The sequence below is a fragment of the Sprattus sprattus genome (assembly GCF_963457725.1).
Source record: "Sprattus sprattus genome assembly, chromosome: 14".
Lineage (NCBI taxonomy): Eukaryota > Metazoa > Chordata > Actinopteri > Clupeiformes > Clupeidae > Sprattus > Sprattus sprattus.
Genome location: NC_137912.1, coordinates 26,942,578 through 26,969,026, shown reverse-complemented (window position 1 = coordinate 26,969,026; position 26,449 = coordinate 26,942,578). Strand labels below are relative to the sequence as shown.

The 26,449-nt window shown below is 40.2% G+C and overlaps 2 protein-coding genes across 2 annotated transcripts in view; one reads left to right on the top strand and one right to left on the bottom strand.

The window, feature by feature from the left end:
- Window positions 1–19,195, bottom strand: part of snd1 (staphylococcal nuclease and tudor domain containing 1) — a 142,598-nt gene extending 123,403 nt beyond the window's left edge. Inside the window, exons 1-10 of the mRNA XM_080851628.1 lie at window positions 19,037–19,195; window positions 17,113–17,262; window positions 15,778–15,898; window positions 14,980–15,061; window positions 12,016–12,176; window positions 11,622–11,713; window positions 11,336–11,494; window positions 10,341–10,447; window positions 9,770–9,860; window positions 6,592–6,696 (exon numbers count right to left, since the gene is read on the bottom strand). Of these exons, the coding sequence (XP_080707754.1) occupies window positions 6,592–6,696; window positions 9,770–9,860; window positions 10,341–10,447; window positions 11,336–11,494; window positions 11,622–11,713; window positions 12,016–12,176; window positions 14,980–15,061; window positions 15,778–15,898; window positions 17,113–17,262; window positions 19,037–19,114 (1,146 nt within the window). The 5' untranslated portion in view covers window positions 19,115–19,195. The remainder of the gene's footprint in view (window positions 1–6,591; window positions 6,697–9,769; window positions 9,861–10,340; window positions 10,448–11,335; window positions 11,495–11,621; window positions 11,714–12,015; window positions 12,177–14,979; window positions 15,062–15,777; window positions 15,899–17,112; window positions 17,263–19,036) is intronic.
- Window positions 19,196–22,178: 2,983 nt separating this feature from the next.
- On the top strand, window positions 22,179–25,113 carry pax4 (paired box 4; the record flags this gene model as incomplete). Its single annotated transcript, XM_080851746.1, has 9 exons — window positions 22,179–22,197; window positions 22,375–22,419; window positions 22,506–22,636; window positions 23,326–23,541; window positions 23,628–23,697; window positions 23,790–23,945; window positions 24,083–24,165; window positions 24,248–24,320; window positions 24,857–25,113. The coding sequence occupies 9 exons, from the start codon at window positions 22,179–22,181 to the stop codon at window positions 25,111–25,113; spliced, it is 1,050 nt and encodes a 349-aa protein (XP_080707872.1).
- Window positions 25,114–26,449: the final 1,336 nt, after the last annotated feature.

The following is a 26,449-nucleotide window of genomic DNA, read 5'->3' as shown; positions in this document are numbered from 1 at the left end:
GACCGATATATCGGTCGACCTCTATAAAGTAGCCTTACTTTTGGAGCTGGAAATAAAAGCAGTCACCCTGTTCTGGTCGCCTAATTTATCAGAATAACTACCTAAAATGGGAATAGATCAAGTAATAAAGACAACAAACAAAGCATCCACACGATTAAAATTGGATTACCCAGCTGCTGCTCTCCCTAAGTACCTAAGCATGCAAGTAGGCTAGGCTAGTGTATTTTGTTATTCAACTTGTAATACTACAATGTCAGTAGAACAAATATGGGAAGATCATTTAAGTTGTCATTCGCCACACCAGGTTTTCGTACTTGTTTATACTAGGGAATTGTGTCAAATAATAAAGAACATCGTTGGGTAGGCTAACGGCTGCTAGCTTACAGCAGGTACCTCAGTAGCTGGTACCTAGCTATTAAATGGCATTTATCTTTGCTCTTATTATGAAGATGGTTTTTAGCTTTCACCTTCCAGACGACATCGTTGTGAACCCAACCACTTCTGAAAATTAAATAACTATCTGTGCTTCTGTAGGCTTTCAGTTTTTGAGATGTGTATGGGGACGAATTTTCTATTAGATAGATGTAAATATCTCCACACTGGAGCTCAGACAGGGACTGTGGGGAGGTTAACAATAAAAATGTCAGACACCTGCAATAAATGTATCACAAGTTCCTAATTTGTTTTCCCTTCTGAATAGTTCTGTCTGGCTATAGTGGTATGGTCTGTGGTTGATGGGAATCGTATTTGAGTAGGCACTGCTCGAAGTTTTTCACTGTTTCTCGCTGTTTCTCTGTTCTTTTTGCCCGTCAGCTATCAATTGTAGTGACGTCACTGAAAACTATCAATTGACCGATCGCGAAACTCCTCCCTAGAACGGCCCTTGTCCAATCATACCTTAGCAACCGCTGCTAAGAGAAGAAGGTCCGACAACTTTGAGGTCTGAGCAGCTTGGTTAAACATTGTGCCTACGGGACTTGTAGGTATGACATGAGGTACCCTGAGAGATTAGAGGGATACGTCGTTTTTTTCCGCTTCCCCAAAGCCCAAAACACAGGCGCAAAGGTGCCAGCTGTGGATTTAACAGTGTGGTCACCCCACACCCAACTCAATATATCGCAAAATGCACATATGTCTGCTCCAAAGTAAATTAACTGCTTGCTGCCAGCTAGCTATCGCTAGGTATGATGGCTAACTATCTAGTTGAGAAAAATTCCCCAAACAGTTATGGTTCATGAATACTTGTATTATTACCACTAAAATAACATAACTAGTCTCTCCAACTAAAGTGTTCATGTTAAAAAAAGTAAATGTTAATGTATGTGCCGTCTAAATGTCAAATGTTACTGTCTGTATGAATGCACGCAGAGCTGTCGAAGCTATTGATAGCAAACGCCAGCATTGAACAAAACTTTTAACGAATACTTTGTAGTTTGTATTTATGCTTGATACAACATTGAACAGAACTTTTAACGAACACTTTGTATGTATGCTGCTGGCGTTCGCAATCGCCAGCTTTGATAACTCAGCGTGCACATTTACAAAATGTTTTACTGACGGTAACATCAACATTGCATTGATGGATAGTCACCATCCTAGCTAGCTACATACCTCCAGAGTCTCTCGCCAGAGACGGAATAAATAATAAGAATACTCTTTGGAGGTTATTAGCTAGCTTGAAATATTATATACAGATCTTACCCAGTGGTGAAATAACATGACTAGTCTACAAGGTTGTGCTGGTTGCATTTCAATGAAGAGGTCGTAGGGTTTCTATTTTTTTTTTATTGAGACCTGTATGCCTTTGCTTCAATTATTGTTGTGTCCACTTCGTTGTTGATCTTAATATTTTGGATATATCCTTCCACTGCATATTGCAGTCCCTTTTGGCTTGATCTGGAGGATACCGTGGAGGTATTACTCCAAAAATCATCACTCATACTGACAGTTATAGCGCTCGTACCCGTACTTGACATGGCTTTTAGGTAGTGTTGCACCGATACCGATACCAGTATCGGATAGGGCCCCGATACAGCACTAAAATGGTGGTATCGGTATCGGCGAGTACCAACAAATAGTGCAGATACTTTTTTATTTTTTTTATTTATTTTTTTATCAATGGTTTGGTCCACAAACAAAACAAACACACAAAGAAACAATACAGGGAAGAAAAAAAAAAAAAGAACTGACCAAACTTTAACTCTATTGTGTTCAAAATCAGAAAAGCCACTGTGCTGCTCAGTAAGGTAAACCATCAATTATAGAGGACTAGTCCTCAGTTATGTCTGAAGTGCTGAAACTGTCAAGAAATGTAATTTGACTTTCTTACTGTTACACTAGTATTATACATGGGACCAAACCATTGATAAAAAAAAAAAAAAATATATATATATATTTTTCAAATTTCAAACAGTGGTATCGGTATCGGCCGATACTGCACAGCCAGGTATCGGTATCGGAGCCAAAAAATGGCATCGGTGCAACACTACTTTTAGGTGGACAGTTCCGTGAATTGTGTCGGACGTAGCAACAATAACTAGGGGGCGGAGCCCTGGCGATCGGTCAATTGTGGTCAAGACCAGCAGCAGACCTGCTGCACCCAAGAGTATTTCAATCAAACCTCCACTTCAGTAGTTAGTGTGAGACCTCCGATCTACTGGGGTTTCATATCATGTGTGAGGAGAGTCCAGCTGAGCAATACGCAATGAAATAAATAATATTATTATATGGCAAAGACAGTTCGAGCATTCTGATTGGCTAATGGGTAGTCATGCCAGCCGCGTATTGACGTTCTAGCCGGTCTGCGGTCTGATAACTATTGTTATTGCACTCCAGGACTTCATCTTAAAAAATTACATTAGCGATATTAATAGACATCAACAGCCATGAGGAAATTCATGTAATGTTTAGTACTGATAGAATCAGGACTCCTATTATGAAATTATCTGAGAACAGGAAACCAGTTGAAATTCGTGGTACCATGATGACAGTTGAAGAATAAAGACTCAAGAACTCACGAACATTTTGATATCGGGTAGGCTAATACTTCATAGGACCTTCGTACAGGTCAGTACAATTCAGAAGCAGCGAAAATGTGTTATTGAAAGTGATGATGAAGACTAGACTAATATAGTTTGAATCACTTGTGTGTTAAACTGTAAATTAAAGCCATTTAAGCTGAGCCCTGTTGTCCGTTTTCTATTGATCATTGTAACTTGAAGTTAGCAAGTCATTGTTTGCTAGGCAACACCTGAAATACATTGTGTCGTTAGAAGACTTGAGAGCTGAACAAAACGACATGTTTTCTATCTACAATTACCATTTATTTTCAAACTGAAGAGAGCTTAAATGCCATATAATAAACAACTTACTAACCTCGACCGTTCGTTCATGCAGGTAAATATCAGACTTCGGCTTTGCCGCATCAACCTCGCTATCGCTCGGTCGATACATTACGGCCTCTGTCTGATATTTACCTGCATGACCTCACTCTCGGCTAGTAGGTAGTTAATAATAATGATAATATTATCAACAATTAACATTGGCACTTGCAAAAGTGTATAGAGTTATTGGGATAACATATGGGATGACATCTCAGGTTAATATCATTTAGCATATATAGTCATACTATACAAAATTGGTGTGTATACTGAAATTGGTGAGTATACTGAATTGGTGTGTATACTGAATTTGGTGTGTTGAGTTCAGTAAATACTCTTCATACTCTTTCCACAAGAGAATGTTAGTCTTAGGAAGGGGAAGGGAACCATTTACCTGAACAAAGATATGAACAGGCCCCTCTGTATTGTACAGATTAACCCTCGCACTGCTGTCTACAGATTTAACAATAAGGACAAACTCGTTACATTTATTGCCCATATAAACTGGGTGTCTGAAACATGTTGTGCTACTAGCACACTTAAGACATCAGAATATACTCTGAATTGAACTAAGCAGTTGACTGTATGCTGTTTTTCACATGCTTTTTTCATTGTCCTTTACTAAATAACATTTGAGGGAAAAAATAGGGGAGGGTAAAATAGAAAATCCCCATGTAGGTGCCCTTCCAATTAAAGGGCAGCATTTTTTTTTTAAAGGTTGTTCAAATTTCTGTGTCCTTATACACTGACATACCTTTAAGGACGCAAGTCAAAATGAGTCCCAGCATGTACCAATCCAACTGCCTGTGTGTGCCTTACTCAAGGACACACTGACCTCTCTGGGAGCACATGTCTGGATCATGCATGACTATATGGCGTGATCTCTCAAGCAGACCCACCAAGAGTTGTAGAGGGAAGCCAAAGCAGCCCTCTGCTCTGCGCTCACTCGGCAGGCAGCCCCTAACATACGACTGTGCACTGGAGCACAAAATGCATGCTGTCAAAGCATCTGGTGCAGCCGCAGCCTCTGCAGAACTACACGTCAGAACAGAGAGAGGCAGCCAGAGAGCACCGAGCTCAGGGTCGGACCGCAGAAGAGACTCCCACAAGGATAGGAGGGGGGTCTGGATGTGTGTGTGTGTGTGTGTGTATATACCTATCTCTGGCACTCTTACCTCTCTGTCAGAGGGATAGAGTGAAAGGCAGACTGGAAGGAGGGATAATGAAGACTTAAAAGATGGGAATTAAACTGTGAATGTGTGTGTGTGTGTGGGGGGGGGGGGAGAGAGAGCAGAGGAGGTGATGGGGAGACAGAAAATGGAGGGAAATAAGCGAAGAGGAGACAGAGATGAGCGCACATCCACCTCATCTGTCATCTCTCTGAGGATTTGTGATGAGTTCTTTCCAGCGATGGAAACCAACCTCTGCATCCAGAGGCTCTCAGCAGAGAGAGCAATCCAGCCTCTCCACTCCAAATCCTACTCTCCCTAATGCATTCATTTGAAATGACATCAAAGGACACTTGGCTCTTGCTTTCGGGCAGACACATTTAGACAACAAATGAATAAATACATAGAGTTGTGATCGTGGTTTTTAGTTCTCCCTGGATCAGAATTATTTAAACTTTGGTAAATGTGCGATAAAAGCTTGTGCTTTATTGCTGTGGATATTATCTTTGCAATTTCGTAATCTGATTAAATCTATAGGCTGGTAACTGGGATCAAAATGCTCTCAACAGTCTCTACAGACACAAGCAGCTCACACTGCTCATGTTTGAAGTGTATTTATCTGAATGACAGCTTTGTACAGATAAAGATTTTAACTCCCAATTTGCCTAAAAAAAGAGTAAGAATACATATTAGTCACTAGCCAGGCTAATTATGTCATTCATTGCGGAGGAAAAGTGCTTCTCAAAAGAGACCAACTCTATCATTCGCAGACTCATCAGTTTGCAGCAAGGTCAAAGTTCACCCACAAGGCAGCTAATCCCCCAGGCCTCATCCTCATCGTCATGCGTATTTTCACCGCTATATTTAACTGTTCTTTTTTAATTAGAAAACCTCCCCCATAATTCCCCTGGGACTGTACTTGCTACACTGTTATACATTCATACACCGCTTTTAAGAAATTGAACATTGCAATAGAAATTGACATTGAAATTGAACATGATCTTTAAAAAAAGACATGTCAAAATGATTTGTCCAGGATCTCGCTAGGGTTTGTTGAGGCCAAACATGACTGAATTAACTGTGGTAATTCCCCCAAATTGCGGTTAAATTCAGTGATTTGGAGTTAAATAAAATCAATTAGGAATATGCAAAAAAAAAATCCATTTTCAGAGAAATGTTGCGGTAATAACAGAAAATTGCAAATGCGGGAAATCATTGAAATTGTGAGAATGCAAGATTGCAGAACCTAGAGGGAATTTTGAAACATCTGTGTACACGTGAAAAATAAGAATACAAAATCCATGTCAAAATGTACCAGAGTATATTTCAATAACAATGTCTCTAAATAACACTGACACACGAGTAAGATGTTTCCAGAAGGTCAACATGTGTCAAACCCTTAAAACTCCGCTGTGCAGCCCTAATTAACATAAATGACGGAGGCAACGATGTCTGTAAAATAAACAAGTAACTAAAAGTGTCCAGTAACACTGACATTAACTTCAGAAGGCAGCAGTGTCCGAGAGAAAGTGCCCTATACTTATCCAAATCAAGCAGACATTACTAAATTAGCATTTTCCTGCCACTTCACAAATTCACACATCCTCACAGTAGATGTGGCAACTCAACAAGGTGTCTGACACTAGTAGCCCACACAGAGAAGAACACAATAGAAAGTGATCTGCCCCAACACAAGTATTGTTTAACCAATATAGTTTTATAGTTTATATTTACGAAAAAAAAATCTCCAGCTATGGACATTTTCAACTTCCATAGCTTTCCAAAGTTTTTCATAACCATATAAACCCTGTTTTTTTTAAAAGACCAAGGAGGTAGAAGAGAAAAGGATCCAGTTCTCCTTTTCCACAAACACTGCCTCGCACAGTAAGTGCCCTGAAATCTCAGAAATGGCCAGGGTGGCATGGAAGCAGGTAGGTCCAATGACAGTCATCACAGTTCAACCTTTCCCACCCATCTAAACAGCTGTCCATTGTATTTCTCCAGTGTTATCCCAGAACTCTTGTGTCGGACCCTAGCCTTACCTCTCCCTCCAGTCTGGGGGGTCGGATGCTGGACAGATGGATGGTCTTGCACTCTCCGGAGTTCAGCTTCCCAACAATGGCGTCCGCATTCAGTATCTGCATCACCTGGGACAGAAAGAGACAAAAAAGAAGTGTTTACCAAAATGATGCTCTTGCTCCAACAAAAATTGTTCTGTGGGCTTATCAGAGTTGCAAAAGCAAAAAAGAAAGGGGAAATAATAGAGCCATCTAAAAGACACAAATGCTAATAAATATCTTTTGCCATCTCACAAGGAAATCACATGCTTTGATCACACTATGATAGGGCTATTAAGATGCCATGTGAAAGAATAAAGACACGATACCAGACAGCCAACACAAACACCTCACATTGTTCCAAGCCAAGTGTGTCTGGGGCAGGGGGGGGGGGGGAGCAGCATTCTGACTCATGCCAAAGAATTTAGGCTGTTTCTGCAGCTCTCTTCAAATACAGGAGGAGGACTGGGTACATATTACATATGGGTTCATTCCCTGAGGAGAGATTGGGCTGTGGATGAGTGAAGTGATTGATCGGACTCCAGACAACAGAAGCTGCAGAGCCGACACACTCGCCAACACTACCCTTCTGATGCCACAGCCGATTGGAAGAAGATTTCAGAGTTGCCCCAAGGCAGAAATGATTAGGGAAAGGGTATGTATTGGCACCAGTCGACCATTTGTCAAGAGGTTCAGCCTGAGGTTCACAGATTGTGATTGGCCAAGGTTGAGTCGGGGGCTGGGATGCACTGCTGCTTCAGTGACACATATTTGGATCCCGTTTCCATGACTATGAGAGCATACGGCATCCTCCATTTCATTAGAACACAGCTTGTACCCTCAAATACATCAGTCACCACTTCAGCAGTACAGAGCTCCACAACTGAAGTCTTCAGTGAAGCATTTCCCCCCCTCTTACAGGCACACACACCCCTCACAAAATGTCTACTAACTGAGAAACAGTCAATTACGGACAAAAACTAACTCTATGGAACTAATACCGCCAACCATTCAAAGCATCCATTAGCTAGAGCAAAAGTGAGATTTCAGTCAAGCAAAACACTTTATGTTGTGCAATCAGCAAACCATCAAGATCTTCACATATGGCCTCTTTCTTTCTTTCTTTCTCACACAAACACACACGCACACCAGAAAACAAGGTCATATCGCTTTGAGATAACAGCCCTCCCCTTTTTGGAGAGAAATGAGTGTTGAGATGGAGGTGGAGGAGCAGAAAATGGCTGGCCAGTACATTTGCTGCTTAATTAGCAGCTGCATATGCACAGCACTTCTCTGCAGTCTGCCAAGAGGGATGTCCAAACGCCGTGAGTCACTCAACTCATTCCTCTGATGTGTGTTTGCTGCCACCTGCAGGTCATGTGGGAAACACAGTCCTGCAGTCCAGTGAGCAATGCCAACATAATAGCCAAGAGCCTCCACCCGCAAACTAACACGATATAAAATATGCTCCATAGTAATCATGAACCATGTCACTAAAATAAACTGAATAGATTAGAGACCCTGACACACTCACGGTTTGTGTGTGTCTGATTACAATCCTCCTCCAGGCAGTAGTGGAGGAAAAAGAAAATTCAGAGGATGCCAACACCATATACACCTTTATCAAAAGCATCTTAAACAAATCAAGGACAGCCTGAATGGAGATATGTGCCCTCTGGTGCTCAGTACCACACACTACAGGTGTAGTGGGGGTCACTTTTGAAACTGAGGAAGCCCCAACAAGAATTTGGATGTGGGGGCAGAAGGAGGCAGTGGAGTGGTGTTTACCTTTAATATGAACTAATTAGTTGTTAAGTCATACGTATGTATTTGGGGGCCAAGCAGGAAAGCTGCACAGGCACTGTGAAGGTTTCTACATTTTCATTTTATAATTAAAAGTTAAATTGAGGAGACTGTGATGTCAGCTGGATTACTAGCCATCATTTCATGCAAATGAAGCTCTGCCATTTAAACCGTTTAAGGTTATTTTAAGTTTCCTTAGCTAGCTAGGTAGTTAGCTGGCATAGCAACTAGGCGACCATAGCAACCAGGCAACACTGTTTGCTGCATAGCCTGAAGCAAATCTCTCAGTATCAGATCAGCAATAAAAGGCAGTCTTGGGTTCAAAGTGCTCATAACCATTTGTAGATGAAGTTTAATGCTTCACACAGAAATTAAACAATTCTGAGAGAAATAATGACATCACTGGGGCAAGAGCTTCACTGTAGTGAATGAAGGGGGAAAATGGTACCAATTCCCACTGGAGCCGTGTCAGATGATAACCGTTAATGTTACTATGTCGCCAGGGGAGAGATTAACGGTCATGTTTTTTTCTCCCATTCCCACACGACACCATAACAGTAACATAAAGATAAATAAATGGCTTTCAGTGCGAGTGGAAATGAGGCATTTGCCTCGCTGACAGATTCCAGGGTAGCTGAAGTTGGCATAAATTATTTATTCTTGAGCACTAGTCTTTTTGGCTCAGAAAAAAAAAAAGACACATTGAGGGTTTTTATGTGTGTCGCAGTTTCTAGAGAAATTCATTCTGTAAGCAGATTGCACAGCAACACCTTTACATAACCAAATGGTAACCATGAATTTTTCAGGACTCAACTCAGGGAAAAAAAAAAAAAAAAAAATCATATCTCCACTTAAAACTCAGGAAACTTTCAGCTGTAAAAACTCAATGCACCAAGCCTCCATTAAAGTCATGTTCAGTGCGAGATAAAGGTCAATTAGACTTGCACTTTTTAAAGCCTACAATATCATGTGGTTTATCAGCTACAGATCACTGGACATTACCCACATAAATATTACTTGGAGATAGTTATGCTTGGCCTAAATATGCTAAGCACATTCCAAGCAGGTGATAGAGCTATATCAAACACTCTAACTTTGGAAGGGCCTCCCTAAAAAGCTCTTAATGGTATGTGGTTTATCTCTTGGGCTCTTGGTGGAGCAACCACAACCAATCACGTAGTCATTTAATGAAAAGGCTCACTAGGCAGCTCAGCAGTACAGGAGAGCAAAAGTAAGAGGAGGAGAAAAACATTGCTGTGTGCTCTAAATACGACTTCTACATGAATGGCTGCCAATACAACTAAGAACCTTTTAGAACAGGTTTTTAAACATTTCACACACAGACAGTCATTCTTATCACCTTGGCAACAAACTGTCGGTCTTTCTGATCCATGTTGGCAGTGGGAGCGACATAGTCCTTCCAGATTCTCACTTTGCGTTCCTTAGCACTCCTGGAAGACAACAGCCCACAGAAACACATGAAAATATGCTCAGAAAACATCATGATCAGGTCACTCCCACAATACAAACCATCTGAACAGCCAGTCTTAGTACCACAGTAAGCCAAAAAAGAAACTTGCGGTCTTTCAGCCATTGATATCTGTCCTTCTCGTTAAATCAAGATAACACAAAAACAGCTTTGCTCTGAGTACAGCTACTGCAGCTACTACAGGCTCTGGTTGCTGTAGGGCATGCTTGCAATAAGCTACCTGGAAATGATAACCCCAGACTGGCACTGCACCTTCTGCTGCCCCATACACACACTCGGAGAGGATCACTGAGGTAGGGCAGGTGCCAGAGCACAGATAGGTTTTGTGATGTAGATTTGAAGGTTTACCTCTTTAAGTAGGTGTTACCTAGAAGATTCTATGTGTTGTCTATAAGTACAAAGAATGGCTGTACAATTCATTTCTCCAAAGACCAATACTGACCTTTCACCAGCTCGCAGTTTCTCTGCACCCTGAGTATAGACAGCCATAGACCAGTCCACACAACGTGCAAAGCCCTCATTCAAAAGAAGCTCCGTGATGTTCCCATTCTGCAATACATGAAACATACACACAGGTGTAAAACATAGATGAAACATACACAAAGGTGTAAAACAATACTATGGGGGAGCACAGAGGGAAGAGCAGAAGAGGAAATAAGGAGTCATGTGTCAGACTTGGATATCTTCATAGATGTGTCAATGTATTACTGTCTTTATAGATGTGTCATTGTATTAATGTCTTCATAGGTGTTACGACCCTGTGGGTCTGTCTATGTGTTTTTGCCTGTGCTTCTGTGTTGTCTTGTGTGTTTTGCAGGTGAGTTGGGGTGCAGCTGATTAGGGCTGGAATCCAATTGGGCCTATAGAAGTCCCGGCCCTTTAAAAGCAGACGAATCCATCAGACGTGACTGGCTTGTGGGAATCGCGCATTCTGTGTTGTCTGCCACTATTGCAACACCTCATTGCCGCTAGGCTCAACATCGGGCCTTGCCCGCACCACTACCAACTACGCTACTCCCTGGTGTGAGAGACTGGGAGAGAGCGTCAGGCTGTGGAGGCCTGTTCTCGAGGCCTTGTGTTTTTTTTATTGTTTAGTTCTTTTTGGCACCTTCGTTAAGTGACTCTTTTCATTGGTAAATAAATACACAATCATTTTCATTCCGTTGTCTGCCCGTTTTTGCACAACTTTTCCGTCATGTCCTAAAGCCCTAGACCGGGACGTGACAATAGGTGTCAATGTATTAATGTCTTCATAGATGTGTCATTGTATTAATGTCTTCATAGATGTGTCATTGTATTTAATGTCTTCATAGGTGTCAATGTTTTAATGTCTTCATAGATGTGTCAATGTATTAATGTCTTCATTATCTACATCAAGAAATGATTAAAAAAACATTTCTTCAAAAGGAGTAGGGCAATCTGAGTGTCCATTCCTACCGGGTGCATGATGGTCCCCAGGATGACTTGATTGGGGCAGGACTCCAGAATGATCTGGACATCCCTCTGAAGGAGGCGGGACTCGGTGAAGAACTTTGCCTCCGCAGCAAACGGCTCAATGGTCTCCATGCCATCTGGATCTCGCTTAAATGTTGGACACTGGATATGCACATACATGTGATATTAAGACTCAAACACTACCAACTGATGGGAGAGAGGAATAAACACAAAAAGTGATTCTAGGGAACTCGGTAGAGTACTGATAGCAAGCGCGTTGCTAACTCACCTTGACACCAGACAGCATGATCGTCACCAGGTAATAATCAGGCAGGAGAAGAGCTCGCACCACACTGCCATCTCGCACATGTTCAATGATGGCTACGTAGAGTGAAAAAACACATACATCTATGAAGATACAGTTACAATCTAGTTTTCCTGCGCAAAACAGGGCCTTTAATCTGCAAGCATTTGCTCTTCCCACTAACAGTAATCCTAAGTCTCACTTAAAGTTCTCTCGTAAACCAACAGTAATACTAAATGCTGCTCTATACAATGTTGTTTGGTACTTCGGGTCGGAACGCCATTACCAGCCTTCAGATGATTTGCCATGTGTCTGTTGAAGAATAAAAGCTGAGTGCATAGCTAAAAGTAGTGGATAGCTGTGCAAGTGTGTGCCTCACCATTGACTGGTTTCTGATGCAAAGAGTCCACAAAGTTGCGGGGATTCTCAATGCTATATTTCAGGTCCCGGATGGTGTGGGCGCCACCTCCCTCTGACCACATCCCCTTTCTAGCAGCCTTCGCCGTCTCCTCCAGATCACACAGCCTGGCCTGTTCAGGACTTCAGTGGACAAAGTAACATGCGCACACACACAGACACACAGACACACATACAGACACACACACAGACACACACACAGACACACAGACACACACAGACACACAGACACACAGACACACACACAGACACACAGACGACATTGTGATTATAACAAACAGACATTTAAATCTGTGCTTGCCTCTCCAGAACAAAACCAGACAGACAAACACTCCTAGAGGCAATGCAAGGGTGAGTCTGAAAAGAAAGAGGTACCTTTAAAAAAAAACAAAAAAACATCTAATTCTAAGAATAAACATAAACAAGTCTACATCTTCAAGGTTAAAGGTTACATCTTGAAACAGCAGAAATTCAGTCACAACTATACAATTAATAAATGGCCAATCAAGTCTTTTTTTATGGCATGATTATGTGAAGACACACTTTACATTCCCACTAGCTGCTGAGGCAATTCACTATAGCTTCCAGGTCAGAGGATCCCATGAAAATGTAAGAACACCAAATATATTACTGAATGCATCAGTCTGCAAGCTAGCCTGCTCGTTATTAGCTCACGCAAATTAAGTCAGTTAAGAAGGTAAGATAAAAACAGATAATGACTCAGGAATGCCTCTTTAAAGGGGGCCAAAATTGAGTATGGTGGACAAACTGTTGATGTGTTAAAGGAATTGTGAGGTTTAAAAAAAAGGCGAATTGTGGGTTGGTAAAACAGTCTGAATAGCCAAAGTAATAGAACCCACTCTCTGGAACAGAGCCAGAATACAAAACGACCACTACAAAAAAAAAAAAAAAAAGTCAACCCATCACTGGGTCTGTCTGTCAATGAGGAGTCCGAGCCAAGGCCATGCTACACACATTTACAATAAGAGGTCTGAGTTTTGTGTTGCTGTGCTCAGTGTGTCTAACTGGAGAGAAGATGGAAACCCTTTTTGAGGGCATGAACTCCTGTAAAGGCATTACTACTTATCAATACCAGACATGTGTCTCAATTAATCCCATCATTATTAATAAAAAAATAATTACATTTTACTGAAGTTTGTCAAAAGATTTTTAATGAGGGTTAAATCAGAGTGTGGATGAGAGGACATCTGAGAAAGCTTTGTGCAAATGAGCTCTCGCTCTCATTACAAGTGCAAAAACAAGAAGGAGTGGAAGAATGAGCAGGGAGCAGGGACTCAATTAAAACCAACTCAGCACACAGAGCAGAGCCCAGGCAGTGGGTTCAGATGCAGTATGGAGCTAATTGGAATACTGGACACAAGCCCAAAAACACTACAACAACATCCACACAAACTCTGCTTTAAAGGGAACAAACTCTTTCTGAAAGAGCAAAGTCAGTCCAACAGCTGGAAATGTTTTTTCTGCTAATTTGAGTGTAGCAGACTATTCTTTTTTTATTTTCCATTATTGCTTACTGAGATTTTAGTTTGAAAATGTTACTTCAAAATGTGCCGGAAGACAATCGACTTCAAAAGCCTCCTATAATTATCTCAACAGACAAACAAGACTCATTTGGCCGTATTTGTGAGGACCAGTGTTTTCAACAAGTGCAAATACCTTGCCACTTAGCCTTTTGTCAGCAGTATTTCCCAAACACCAAGCACTTCAGAATTTGTAACCCTCTTTAAATCCACTTCATGAACTCAATGGAGACTGAACCAACTGCAGACTGACTGTTGCATCTTCTGTAAGGTTCATGCATTAACTGGATATCTTCAAATGCTTTGACTAAAATCAGCTAATAAACCCCTGAATTTATAGTGTGTTCCACTTTTGACCAAAGACACAATGCCTGGGACTAAGACACACTACTGCCAAAATGCAAAGATGATGGGCGTTTTGCTTATGTTTTTAAAAAAATTAGGGAAGGAGCTCACTCAAAACACGTGTGGAGTTGCACTTAGCAGGCAGGAGACTCATTCAGAGTTACATAATGACCACTGAGGATATTGCCCACTAAGTTGATGCATTCACTGTAACTCCAGCCCTAAGACCAGATTGGTGAATGAATAAGTACATGTCTGTTGTGTGTTAGTGCACTTTATCGATTTCTCTTTCTGCTATTAGTGCCACAGAGGGGACTAATCATTAGCTCAGCTCTTCTGGGCAACTGGATTGCATAACTAGTGAAGATTTTCCATTCTAAAACTGAAAAACAGTGCCTACCTTTTCTTTTGGCAGCGCTAAATCCCACTGTGAGTGGGGACAATCTCTGTCAAATCTAAATCTAATCAACTATGTGTTTATGTGAGAGACAGGAAGAGTGCTAGCGGGAGAGAGGTCACGTGTGATGGCCACAGTTCCCAGTCTACTCAACTGACACTGACAGCAAACCCAGGTGTGAGATGATAGAGGTGATTGGAGAGTTGAACTGAACAATCAGCAACAATGTAGCCTAACGAGAAAGGGCATAGCACTCAAATGTATGCTTAATGTTAGTAAGAACTCTTCTCTCCAGGGCATTTACACTAGCAAACATTTAGCTAAATGTCGCAGTCTCTGAAATATCATCCCCTGATCTGAGACCCGCCACACCAACAGCCTGAATATCCATTTTAGACATCTCATCAACCAAATACACTTCGCCACCAGTGAACGTCTGAGAGAAAGCTGCTGAGGCATTTAAATTCAGACATTCACATGCAGGTATGTGTGTGCACTAAAGATTTTCCTACCAAGAGGTTGGGCTTCATAAGCTGAACTACACTGCCATCTGCTGGTAGATATCAGCAGAAAGAGCAGGTGTAGTAGAACAAGACATTTTCGTGGTGTAAACAATAACAGGAAAAGGAATACATAGTCTCACTTGTTGCCTCTGATGCCTTCTCTACGAACTGTGGCAAGACCCTCAACCACCAGAGACTCTGCTAGGCTTTCTCCTGACGTGTCTGCAGACAGAAAGGAAACAAGAAAGAAAATAACTCAAAATGAATACATGGAGAGCTGAAGGTCAGTCATTGTTTGGGGTCCCAACAGCGGCCTGTTACTTATAATAACCATTTTGTGGCAGATACTACTGACAATATTGACTTGATTTGAGCATTTAACAAAAGCATAATGGATGAAAGATAGAAAAACTACCAACAAAACATCAGCAGTGTTTCCTAATAATGGTGTTAAGTGGGCATGCAGCAGTGGGCAAATCTGAGTGGTTGGATAGATCCCAAATGACATACATTTTCCCTCCACTGAACACTGAAGATAAGAATGAACTGAGAGCCAACATAGCTTCAAAATTAATTAATAATAAAGGCATTTTGTTTTATTGGAATTAAATCTCATGAGGTGATTAAAACATACTGACTAAACATTTGCCTTTTTACCCAGTCTCTTCATTTTTCACTACTGTTTCACATAATTGTCCTACTTTGAGCTGTCACATCAAGGCTTGCAGAGATAAAAGACAAGAATCTGCCATACAAATCAGCTATTGAAAATAACTTGGTCAAATCTACCAATATAAAGTACTACGTCTTGAGTTTAAACACTAATCAGCAAGAGCTGTTAAGTAGAAAGTAAGACAAGAGGAGGAACAGTAGTAGACGCATGAGTGTGGGCATGAGTGTGTCTGTTGGTTCGTTTATATACCAATGCAATATCTTACCCCTTCCAAGGTAGACCAAGCCATACTCTCTGCCCTGGGCAGTCTTTATCTCCACAGTAAAGCACACCTCCTTTCCAATCAGCTTTTTCCTCAGAAACTCTCGCGCCTGGAAAGCATATGGCTAAAACAGAAGAAAACAACTGTTATGCAATTGCCACGCCAAGCCACTAGAGGGGACAGAAGTCAAATTTGCAACTGATGCTCTGGGTTCCTCAAAGGATATACTAGATGTTCATGCAAACTAGACTAATCCTATGGTCCCTCCTTGCACCAGCATGATGTGGATAACAGGTAGATTTAACAAATATGACTGTTCTCCAGGCAAGAAAAGGGTACATTGAAATAATAAGCAAAAATGTTATTATATAAAAACAAACAAAAAAACAAATAGATAAATTAATGAATGGAACATTCAATAAACAAATAAATACCTAAATGAAATGCTTAAAATGTACATATAACAATAATAATACATCTCACAGAACTTCCAGAGTTGATGTATTGTCTAAATAGCATTAAAGGTACAGTAAGCAGTGTTTGTTCTAGACTTCATCTCGATTATGACCAATACAAAGTGTTCCTTAATATTACTTTGCACTTAACACTTTGTTTCTGTTTCCGTTTCACATTTAACCTCCAGTAAGTTATGCTACGAGACATCAGTTCCATTTGTAAATCATCCCACACAGTACAGTATTGAGCCCATATCAAGTCATTAATGTATCAGGAAAAAACATGGAATAGATTATACTTGTGTATTGGTTGGTATAGGTTGTGTATTGCCACCTGATTATATTTAATGGGACGCTATGGAGAGCAAACCTCTGTGAGACGTATAAAACATGTGAGGTCTCATGTCAGTTAACCTCGCTATGAACTATCCTAGCTATCTCTAGCTTAGGGAACCATCTTAACAGTTGGCAGTTGCTAGGGTGAGTTAATAGCAGCTACTGAGTCTTGAATCAATCTGTCCAGACACCCTGAGGGTTTCAGCCTTTCCAATTAGATTTGTATAAGTTGAGGAGACTGTAAAGTCAGCAAGATAACTTTATATCATTTCATTCAAATGGAACTCTGCCATAGCTATTGGGACATTACATTCTGGTCAAAGATTTCTGACAGTCAGATTTTTTGCAGGCTGACAGGTTTCAGGTGTTACTGGTCGCTAAGTTTTTCACATAGGCATTTGGTGCACATAGACAATTCTAATATTTGAATGATACTAACATAATCATACTAACAATGTTTGAAACGGTCATCCAACAAATAATCGATAGACACACGCACATATATGTACGTTTATACATATGACCTAATATAGAAACAACAACTCACCTCATCTGGAACGTCCTTAGCGTCTGGCTGACTCTGGGCAGCTCGACGAGCCAGAGCTCCTGCCCGGATGTTACTCAGGTTGATCTGGCGCTCAGGGGGGGGGCCACCTTTAGGTTGGCCCCGAACAATGATGGCACATCCAGACAATACCTGTCAAATAAAGACAAAAGTAACACTTAATTAATAGGCTGGACAGTCTTTCCAAATAAGATGAGGAAAACCACAGTATATGCATAGGCACGTTGAACTAACATCTATTCATGGCAAGACATGCCATTTGCTCTGCTTTTAAATTTAGCAGAACACTGCAGATAAAAACACAACCTTTCTATTGAACATAATAACAGGCTCATTCCACCATGAATGCCGTATTTCCACTGAATATTAATTATGTATGCTTGACTCAAAATAATGAATTCACTTAAAGTTTAACAACATATGACAAAAATGCAAGTCTTGAAAACCATGCCACTTAAATTCTTCTAATTAGCAATTGAACTTGTGATGATAAGTTTCCATTTTGTCTCAGATCTCTGGCATATGGTCTAGGACAGAGGGGTGAACTTGACTATAACTATCACGATAAGACAGAAATGTGTTTTTTATATATATATATTTTCATATTCAGCTACACATATTAATACTCATTCTTCATGTGTTAATTAAACTACACACATTGATATTAAGCTTCAAAATGTAGAGCTGCAACTAGCCTGACAGAGGTCTCAGAAGCTGAAAAATTAGGCCTACGTGTCAGTTTCTAGCTGTGGCCTCAAACAGTCCTTTCAAGACTCGGGGGAAAGTAAACATTCAGAAAACTCTCGACTAATCGCTGAGACAATATCTCAGCGCGCAACGCGATTCCAACCATACTCCATTCAATGAAACACTGATTCCAGCTGATTACCGTTTGTAACGCAGTTAAGCTCTTAATAGAAGCTAACAGTATGGCTGATGTTGGCTCACCCCCAAGTTTATGAAAACGTCTGAAGGCGCTATACTAAGCCGTCTTACAGAAGTCATTCGGCATAGCTTGTCATTATAGCTAGAGCCCATGAACTTTGATCATGCCACAATGTTATCATCTGTTGAATGTCAAATGAAATTGTGTTGCAGACAGCGCAACAAACTTGGTACGTGGACAGTGGAAAAACTTGAAGCGTGGACGCTAGCTGTCGCTGGGAAACACTGATCACCTCAGGCATGGTGATGGACCGAACCACTTAGGTTTAGGTTAGCGAGCTAGCTGACTAAGTCATATCACATCTGTGCATATCAAATGCTGATCAGTGAGCATGCTGCAATGTAAGGAGTTTGCAACATCAGCAACAGATATTGAAGAGGTAATGGGAATGAATACGTACTGCTTTGAAACAATGTAACAATCGATTTGCCTCAATAAACTGTCAGAAATCGTTAGCTAGCAAGCTGCTTAACAATCTTGAAGTTCAGGCATAGTGAAGGCATAACGATCCAGCAGTGATGACGATTCAAAGGTCGCAAGAATAAAGTTGAGAGTAACAAAGTCAGACAAAGTACGAATCAAATCAAATAACCCGGGTATCAATACGCTGTCATGTTTAACGTTACTATTATCACAAAGTGAAGCTCAGGAACTCTGAGCACTTACTATGTAGGGAAGTAACGTTAGCGAGCTGGTAATCAGTCTGGTTTCACCTGAACAGCTGAATCTTTCAATGCAATAACGTTAGCCATGAAACTTGAGGGGGGGTTGTGTAGTTTGGCAAGATTGTGTATTTTTACCCATGTAAAGTTTTTGAAAGTACTTACAGCTACATTTACTATATTTCTACTAAAGCTCTATTTGCGAACACCTTTGGCTATCCGCTATTTGCTAAATAACTAGCTAGCTAGCAATATCCTTAGCCCAACACTTTAAGTGCCCATATGATCTTAACGTTACCATCTTCACTATTCCTCTCTGGAGTTGCGGAGCAGGAGCCGGGTTAGCCGGTGCGTGTGCCGAGACCGATGATGCCATATCCGTGGGTTTAAGTTCACCGTTAGGGGAGACACAGGTGAGGAACCAGGAGCCCTATGTGATTGTTTCACTGAAAGCCAAGAGGGGGGAAAAGACTGAGCGCTGCTGATCAAACAAGCTTAACCGGAAGCATACGGACCCATGCGTTGAATGTACACGTCAAACAATTACTCTTCCGGGGTCACCATAGACACAAGCTAAGTTAAATAGACTGATTTCTTCGTGACGTAGAGAAATGGTAACAGTAACATCCGGTACGTGGAGAGGTACGACACGTCAGCATAGTCTACCGTGAACAGTCAGTAGGCTGTATAAAACAGTAGGCTAATTCAAATCATGTGACTTACTACACACCAAGCATATAACTGTTTTATTATAATCTGTAGAAATGGACATCGTTCACTTTACCCCTTCTTATCACTGAGAGGGCTGCTTAAACATTTGTGAAGGTTTAAGAGTGTCACACTTAAGGATGCATGTTCTGTGGCCTTATAGAAAAACAATGACAATAGTAAATTATATATTCAACAAATCTTATGGAAGCTATTACAATCTTACAAGGCTATCTAGGCCTACAGATAAAACTCTATCATTAAGCATGTCTGGCAAATTAACCCGAAAAGCCTTCGAATGGCTTCAAACTAAATCAAAACGCATGAGAAACCCCGAAGGTGACGTTAAGGACTCCAATCACTAGATGACGCCATTTACTATGAATAGGAAGGGGGTGATGGAATGTACCTGAACAGAAATGTTTAGTTGCCAATATCGTATTATTTAAGTTTAAGCTATAAATTGCTGTTTTTCCTGTTGCGCATTTCAATGACATCAGGAAGAAATATTATGTCAAGATGAAAATTTGAACTTAACCTGCGCAGAAATGCGCTCTCATATATCAAGCCTTGATTTTGAACTTACAATTGAGATAAATGCACATTTATTGTTTCACGTTAAACATGGATTTGCTTACGTTGGACAGTAGTTTAAGAGGTAGAGCACGCGTGTTTGTTATTGTCTATGAGCAAAGGTGGGGTGATTGCGCTCTCCTTTCGTTAAACCAGGGTTGCATTTAGCGCGCATCTGACTCACCTGTCAGTGTCAAAGAAATTGTTAGGATAACTGTATGTGCGCTCCTTTTGCTGCTTGCGAAAGATTTTGGCGATAGTTAATGAAGGTGGTCTGTATATGATTGATGATTGTGTCACTTCACTTGGCGGCTTTACTTTATGTCCTGAGGTTGCCTTCCTGGGTGGTTAGCCAAAAGCTCTAACATAGGTCTCCTGGGACCATGAGAAAGATGCAAATTTAACTCGCTTTACATTGACTTCTGGGAATTGTTAATCATCATTTAACTTATTAAAAAGTGGACGTGTTTATTTTGTCACTGTGTTTAGTCAGGAGACATTTATTTTGATTGTGAAAACCGAATACGTGACGGTATAATTTTTTCGTTGTGCGCTTTGGGTAGCTTTAGGTACCCATTTACGCGAAAAAATATATTGGTGTTCTGCTGTATATGATGCTTCACAAGATCACAAATTCATACCTTACCCTCAGAGAAAAAACGTTTTATTTGGTTGCATTCCGATCTGTGCGTATAGACCCAGAGTTTTCACACAAGACAAAGACTTTCAAACCTCAATAGAAGTCCCTTTTGCGCACCAGGGCTGCTCGGCGACTTACCTTGCAGTCCGCATTTGCTTTTATTAACTGACGTTCTGACTAATAAAGTGTGTCATAAAGTGCATTCTCTACAGCGTGAACACTGTGTTCTCGTGAATAAATACTTTATTTGCCTATTTCCTCCGTCGGCAAGGAGATAATGGTGTTCAGAATGTTTGTCCTCTACATACAAAGCACCCAACGATGAAAATATTATTATCTAGTAACCGTTGGTTAATATATAATTTGGACCATATGGCATTTTAAAAACCATCCTATTTCTACAGTACTTCGATCTGTGTGGACCTACCTAATGATGCCCAATTAGTCATTAAACAGCCAGAAAGACGAGGCCTGTGTATATTCTCATTCGCTAATATTTGCTCTTCAAATATTTAAATGTAACGTTTACAACACATTTTATCTGTTGGCCAGACAAGGGACATCTGTGAGGTCTTTTTCGACTCTTTATTTTATAAATATATCCCAATTGGTCCTGATATTCTGCTCTCCGCCTCTATTTGCTCATGCTTGAAAGAATATGCAATAAAAAAGACAAAGTTATCGATTTATGATTTATCAGAAGCACTATACCATATGGCCGCTGACTGTGGAACAGATTTTCAAATGTTTGTTTAAAAAAGAAATAATTCGCATGAAACCACGCTTACAGAAATTATGCTGGAGTCACGTGACCAGGCAACACTAGCATCATGGCCGAGCTACCTATGGTTTAATTCCATGTTTCAGAATCGAATTAAATCGTACATTTTGTTAAGTTTTTCACATCTTCATTTACTGAGAGGATGCAAAAAAGCTGACACAAAAAAACGTCTTTAACAAAGCCATGATATGCCATAAGCAAGGCAATTTGTTCTCTCAGTATTAGATAAAGGTGATTGTGTGTTGTGGTGCTGCTTAATGAATTATGCTGTGACAGAACATGACAATGATGTATATGGAAAGAAGTAATACCAATAGTACTTCGTAGCAAATTGATCAGTGCCCTTTTAAACCTACGTTTTGAGGGGGAAGACAAGATTCCCCAAGAGAGAGAGAGTGAGTTAATAATGCCAAAAACATCATTGCATTAAAATGTCATTCAGTAAAGTCCAACATAATCCATTCTGTCTTACTCTTGTCCGTTTAGTAAATATAAATTTAAGGGAGCAGACCACGTTACGGTTTTCAATAATTTAACATTAATGCAACTCCGTTGTGCGTGGAAGACGCTTGTTGTGTGGCTGTCGTAGGCAAGGATAAAAGCCTGTATTTAGTCCAATCAGTACGAGCACAGCTCTGTAAAAGATTGCAACCAATATTTACATTTCCCACATCCGACTAAGCGTCATCCAGATAAGAGCATGTTGCCTATATCAGAAGTCTCGCGCTCAGGCGCTGAATGGAGACGCTGGTGCACTGTGAACTGCGTTGCGCACAGGTTCGTGCGGAGGATTCTTCATTGCGCCTGTCTTGGAAGGAAGTTAGCATTTTCACAGTTTTCACAAACGTGTGTTTGAGAATTTGCTTAAGTAGTTAATGATCATTTAAAAGAACGAGGTCATTAATTTACCGGCTGTTCTATTAATTTTGGTTAGGTGGCACAATCACGTGCTGCACAGACATGGATCCGACAAACCAAGGTAATTTCATTATTTCATGAGGTGTGTGTGTGTGCTTGTGTGTGCGTATACATATATTTCTTTCTCACAAAACATTTGTGCTTCAGGAAACAGTTGCATCAATCAACTGGGCGGTGAGTTTCTGAACGGCCGAGCACTACCTACTCACAAGCGCAGGATGATGATTGAATTGGCATCAGAGGGTGTGAGACCGTGCCAGATCTCCCAGATTCTAAAGGTGCTCTTTGGCCAAATGCCACTGAATATAGAATGATGCGTCAGAATAGCATTTAGTGTTAAGAACGCACTCATAGCCAATTAAGGAAATACTAGGAAACAATCTTTTTCATTAACAATTAATAATTATTATCTAAACATTTCACCCTACAACAAACTTTCATCCTATGCTTCCTCACAATTGTCCTTTACTCTCAATTAACTAAATTAACATAATACCTTGTACCAGTGGTGTAGTGGTCCTTGGAGAAGTGGGTATACTCTTATTTATTTTTAAGCAGCCCATACAGCACAGGATAAACACCCTGTTTTGAGAAGTGGGTATACTCAATGCTGACTGAAAAATAAGTGGGTATACTCCGTATACCTGCGTATACCCTGGACTACACCACTGCCTTGTACCTATGTTGCTCATTCTTAAAAACAAATGTTTTTCAAAGTCCACACATGTGGTCAGGCTCATGTCCTGTTTACGTGTCAAATCATGCTGTCAGTTAGTGAACCACCTCCTTTTAATTCTTCAATCTATTTAGGCTATGATTCAAAAGCTGGGATTATAGGTTATCTCCTCATGGATGGAACATAATTATTAGTATACTGTGTAATGATGACAAAGTGCTAAATTAGCCATGTACTGTTTATGCCAACAGCTGTTATGTTTTACATAATATTTTACGAATATCTTTCTAGGTATCGAGTGGTTGTATTAGCAAGATACTCAGCAGGTATAAAAAAACTGGGCTGCTCTGTCCAAAGGCTATTGGAGGAAGCAGACCTCGGCGGCTAACACCTGATGTAATATCAACAATTATTCAACACAAGAATGCAAGTCCAACCATCTTTGCTTGGGAAATTCGCCAAAGCCTTCTGGCAGCAAGAGCATGTGAAGCTGAGAAAATCCCAAGTGTAAGTTAAAAAAATGTCTCGAAAAGAAAATAAGAGAATATGGGGGAAATAGAAATGCACATTTCAGTGTTGCCTTTGCCTTTTAGGTTTCCTCCATCAATAGAATTCTGAGAAAGTTGAAGATTGACACTTTTACTTCAAATGGCACCTATACAGGTGAACACCAAAGTCTGCTTGAATAAAAAACTATATCAGAGTTCAGTCTTTTAGAAGTATTTCCTGCACCTTGTGCGTGTCTTTCTTTTTAGACATTGTTAATGCTGTACCAGTTCAAGGGAGGAAGGACATCTCATCTGAGACCGAGCACCTTGCTGTTCATACGTCTTCAAACACTCTACAGAGCGACACTCAACAGCGGAACAGAACCCACTTCAGCCCCAAGCAAGCAGAGACTCTTGAACAAGGTTCTCTGACTTCATTTCAAGCCACATTTTGAACATTTTGAACTTCAGATCGTATCTCCTGCCATACTTGGTGAAATCTCAGCCAGCACGTTATTAAACTGACTGATCTCATCTCTGTTTCTCCATGCATGGAACAGAATTCCTTCACAATCAATATCCAGATATGTTCGCTCGTGAAAAATTAGCCACACAAATCAATGTACCAGGGGACACCATTAAGGTAATTTCATGTATTAGTGGGATGGTTACATTGTTACAGCATCACCTTCGGCTTCTGATGAAGGGGTTCTTTCTCATTGCAGGTGTGGTTTTCTAATAGAAGAGCCAAACTGAGACGAGAGGGTCTGACCAAACACGACAATGTTGCATCCCATGGTATGTTGGACATACATAGATAGAGCCCTGTGGAATGTACTGTATGTGTCAATATATTTATTGGAGAATTTTAAACATTTAATTTGTTCTTATAGGGCACTGTATTATACAGTAATATAAATGTATTGTAACACACGTATTGAACATACATTTATATTGCTAAAGGTGTACATTCTTTTGTAAGTTGTAAGTTTTTTATCATATTATGTTGACGACCCAAATTGCAATACAATTCAAGGACTAAAATTTTATGATATTTCATAAAAACCCTATAAAAATCATAAAACCCTGATGGCACTGGTAATCATAAGTCTTTCTGCTGTCACATGCATAATCACCAACATTATTTATGGCAAAATAAGTAATGTACTTGAACAGGTAATGGGTGCATGAAGTGATTACAGTAAATGCAATATTCTGTAATATCTACGTGTATTAAGAGCAGGACTAGTGCATATAAGAATACTCAGTTTAAATGTAAATTTGGACTTTTAAGTTTAAATGTATGATGTCAGTATTCTCTCATTTTTCCTCAGGACCTGCATTACTACATTCTGACAAGACAACTAAATCCCTGACCTACCACCAGGATAAGAGATTCACTTTGGCCCACAGACACAGACAACATTACCAGTTTGAACCCTCTGAAATACCTACTATCTCACTGACTCCGACCTATCCAGATAATAGGACCATATTATGTTGGGCCCACTGTCAATCCTTCCAGCCGACATCTTCATTAATATATCCCCAAAGAGAGCAGGATGGCCATGTGGCTCATTTCAATTATTAAAGTTCTTGGAACCATAAAACAGAATCGCTTTGGCAATATATGTCAACAATCTGTCCTTGTTACTTACATAAGAACATTTTCTGTGTGTACTGTACCAACTGCTTTGAATGTTAATAATAAAGGTGTAGAAATCATATGTATGTTACAGCAGTTGTTATAGAATTAAATAACTATATCTATCTATCTATATACAGTATATATAGATAGATAGATTAAATAGACAGCAAATTCAGGCCTGTACAGTTGGCCAACATAAGACATTGTTTAAGTATATGTGTCTTCTGAATATTCTATTTTTGGGAGCTATCTGACTGTAAGAATTACCGTAGCCAGTTTTGCCAGTGGGGATATGGCAAATACCCCTGTATGGTGACTGACCAATATCAACACATGCTGAAACACCGGAATGTCTGAGGTGAATATGAGGAAACTGGAGTGTTCCTGACAAACATTTCTGAAGTGGGTCCAATTACATGCATCATGCTAATGTATATGCTATAAATCAATAATTTGAGTTCTAAAGCTACAGTGACCTTCCTTTACTCCTTCCACAGATGTAGAGTGTGTTTCCAAGTCCTGGATTCCTTCACAAAACGTTCTCGTAAATCTTTCCAATCACATATACCACAGGAAAACCTATTCATTTGGAATGAAACAAGTAGTCTAAACATAACTCTGTGAGTATGGGTCCTTGGTTCATTGTTACGATACCATGAAGACTGCTGTTTCATATTCACTCGCCTTGGTCATAAAGCTCCGATGATTGACCACATTCAGAGGATTTAAGGTCAGCTAAACATTAATAGCTCTTAAAGTCTTCAGAACACGGATATCTGTGCCTATTATCAGTACCTTAGTTTACCGTGCCCTATGGATTTTGCATGAATTATGTTATTGGCAGTCTTGGGTTTGGAGAGAAAGGTAGAGGGAGAGAATAGTTCCAAAGAGAGACTCACTATCCTTAACTATCAGCTCGGCTTAGAGGGCACTCCGGTGAAATGAGTCTGTGAGGATCATGACTTAAAACTTCTAACGAGTCTATCATCACACAAAAGCAAAAGGGATCTATTAAAATACAAGAGCGAGGAAAAATGGACCCTTGGACCAAGACATGTAGACGGATGTAGATGATATGTAGATGGATACAAATAGGAGAATTAAAACACATCTAACAAAGACGTACCAGTTAACCATTTTATTAAAAACACACATAAACCTATCCATTATTTTGATTGAAATGGTATACCATACATTTTCCTGAAAATGTTTCCATCATTGTTGTGTTCAAATAAAATAGGGACAAGTTTGATTTGACCATATACAGAACTAAAAGTAT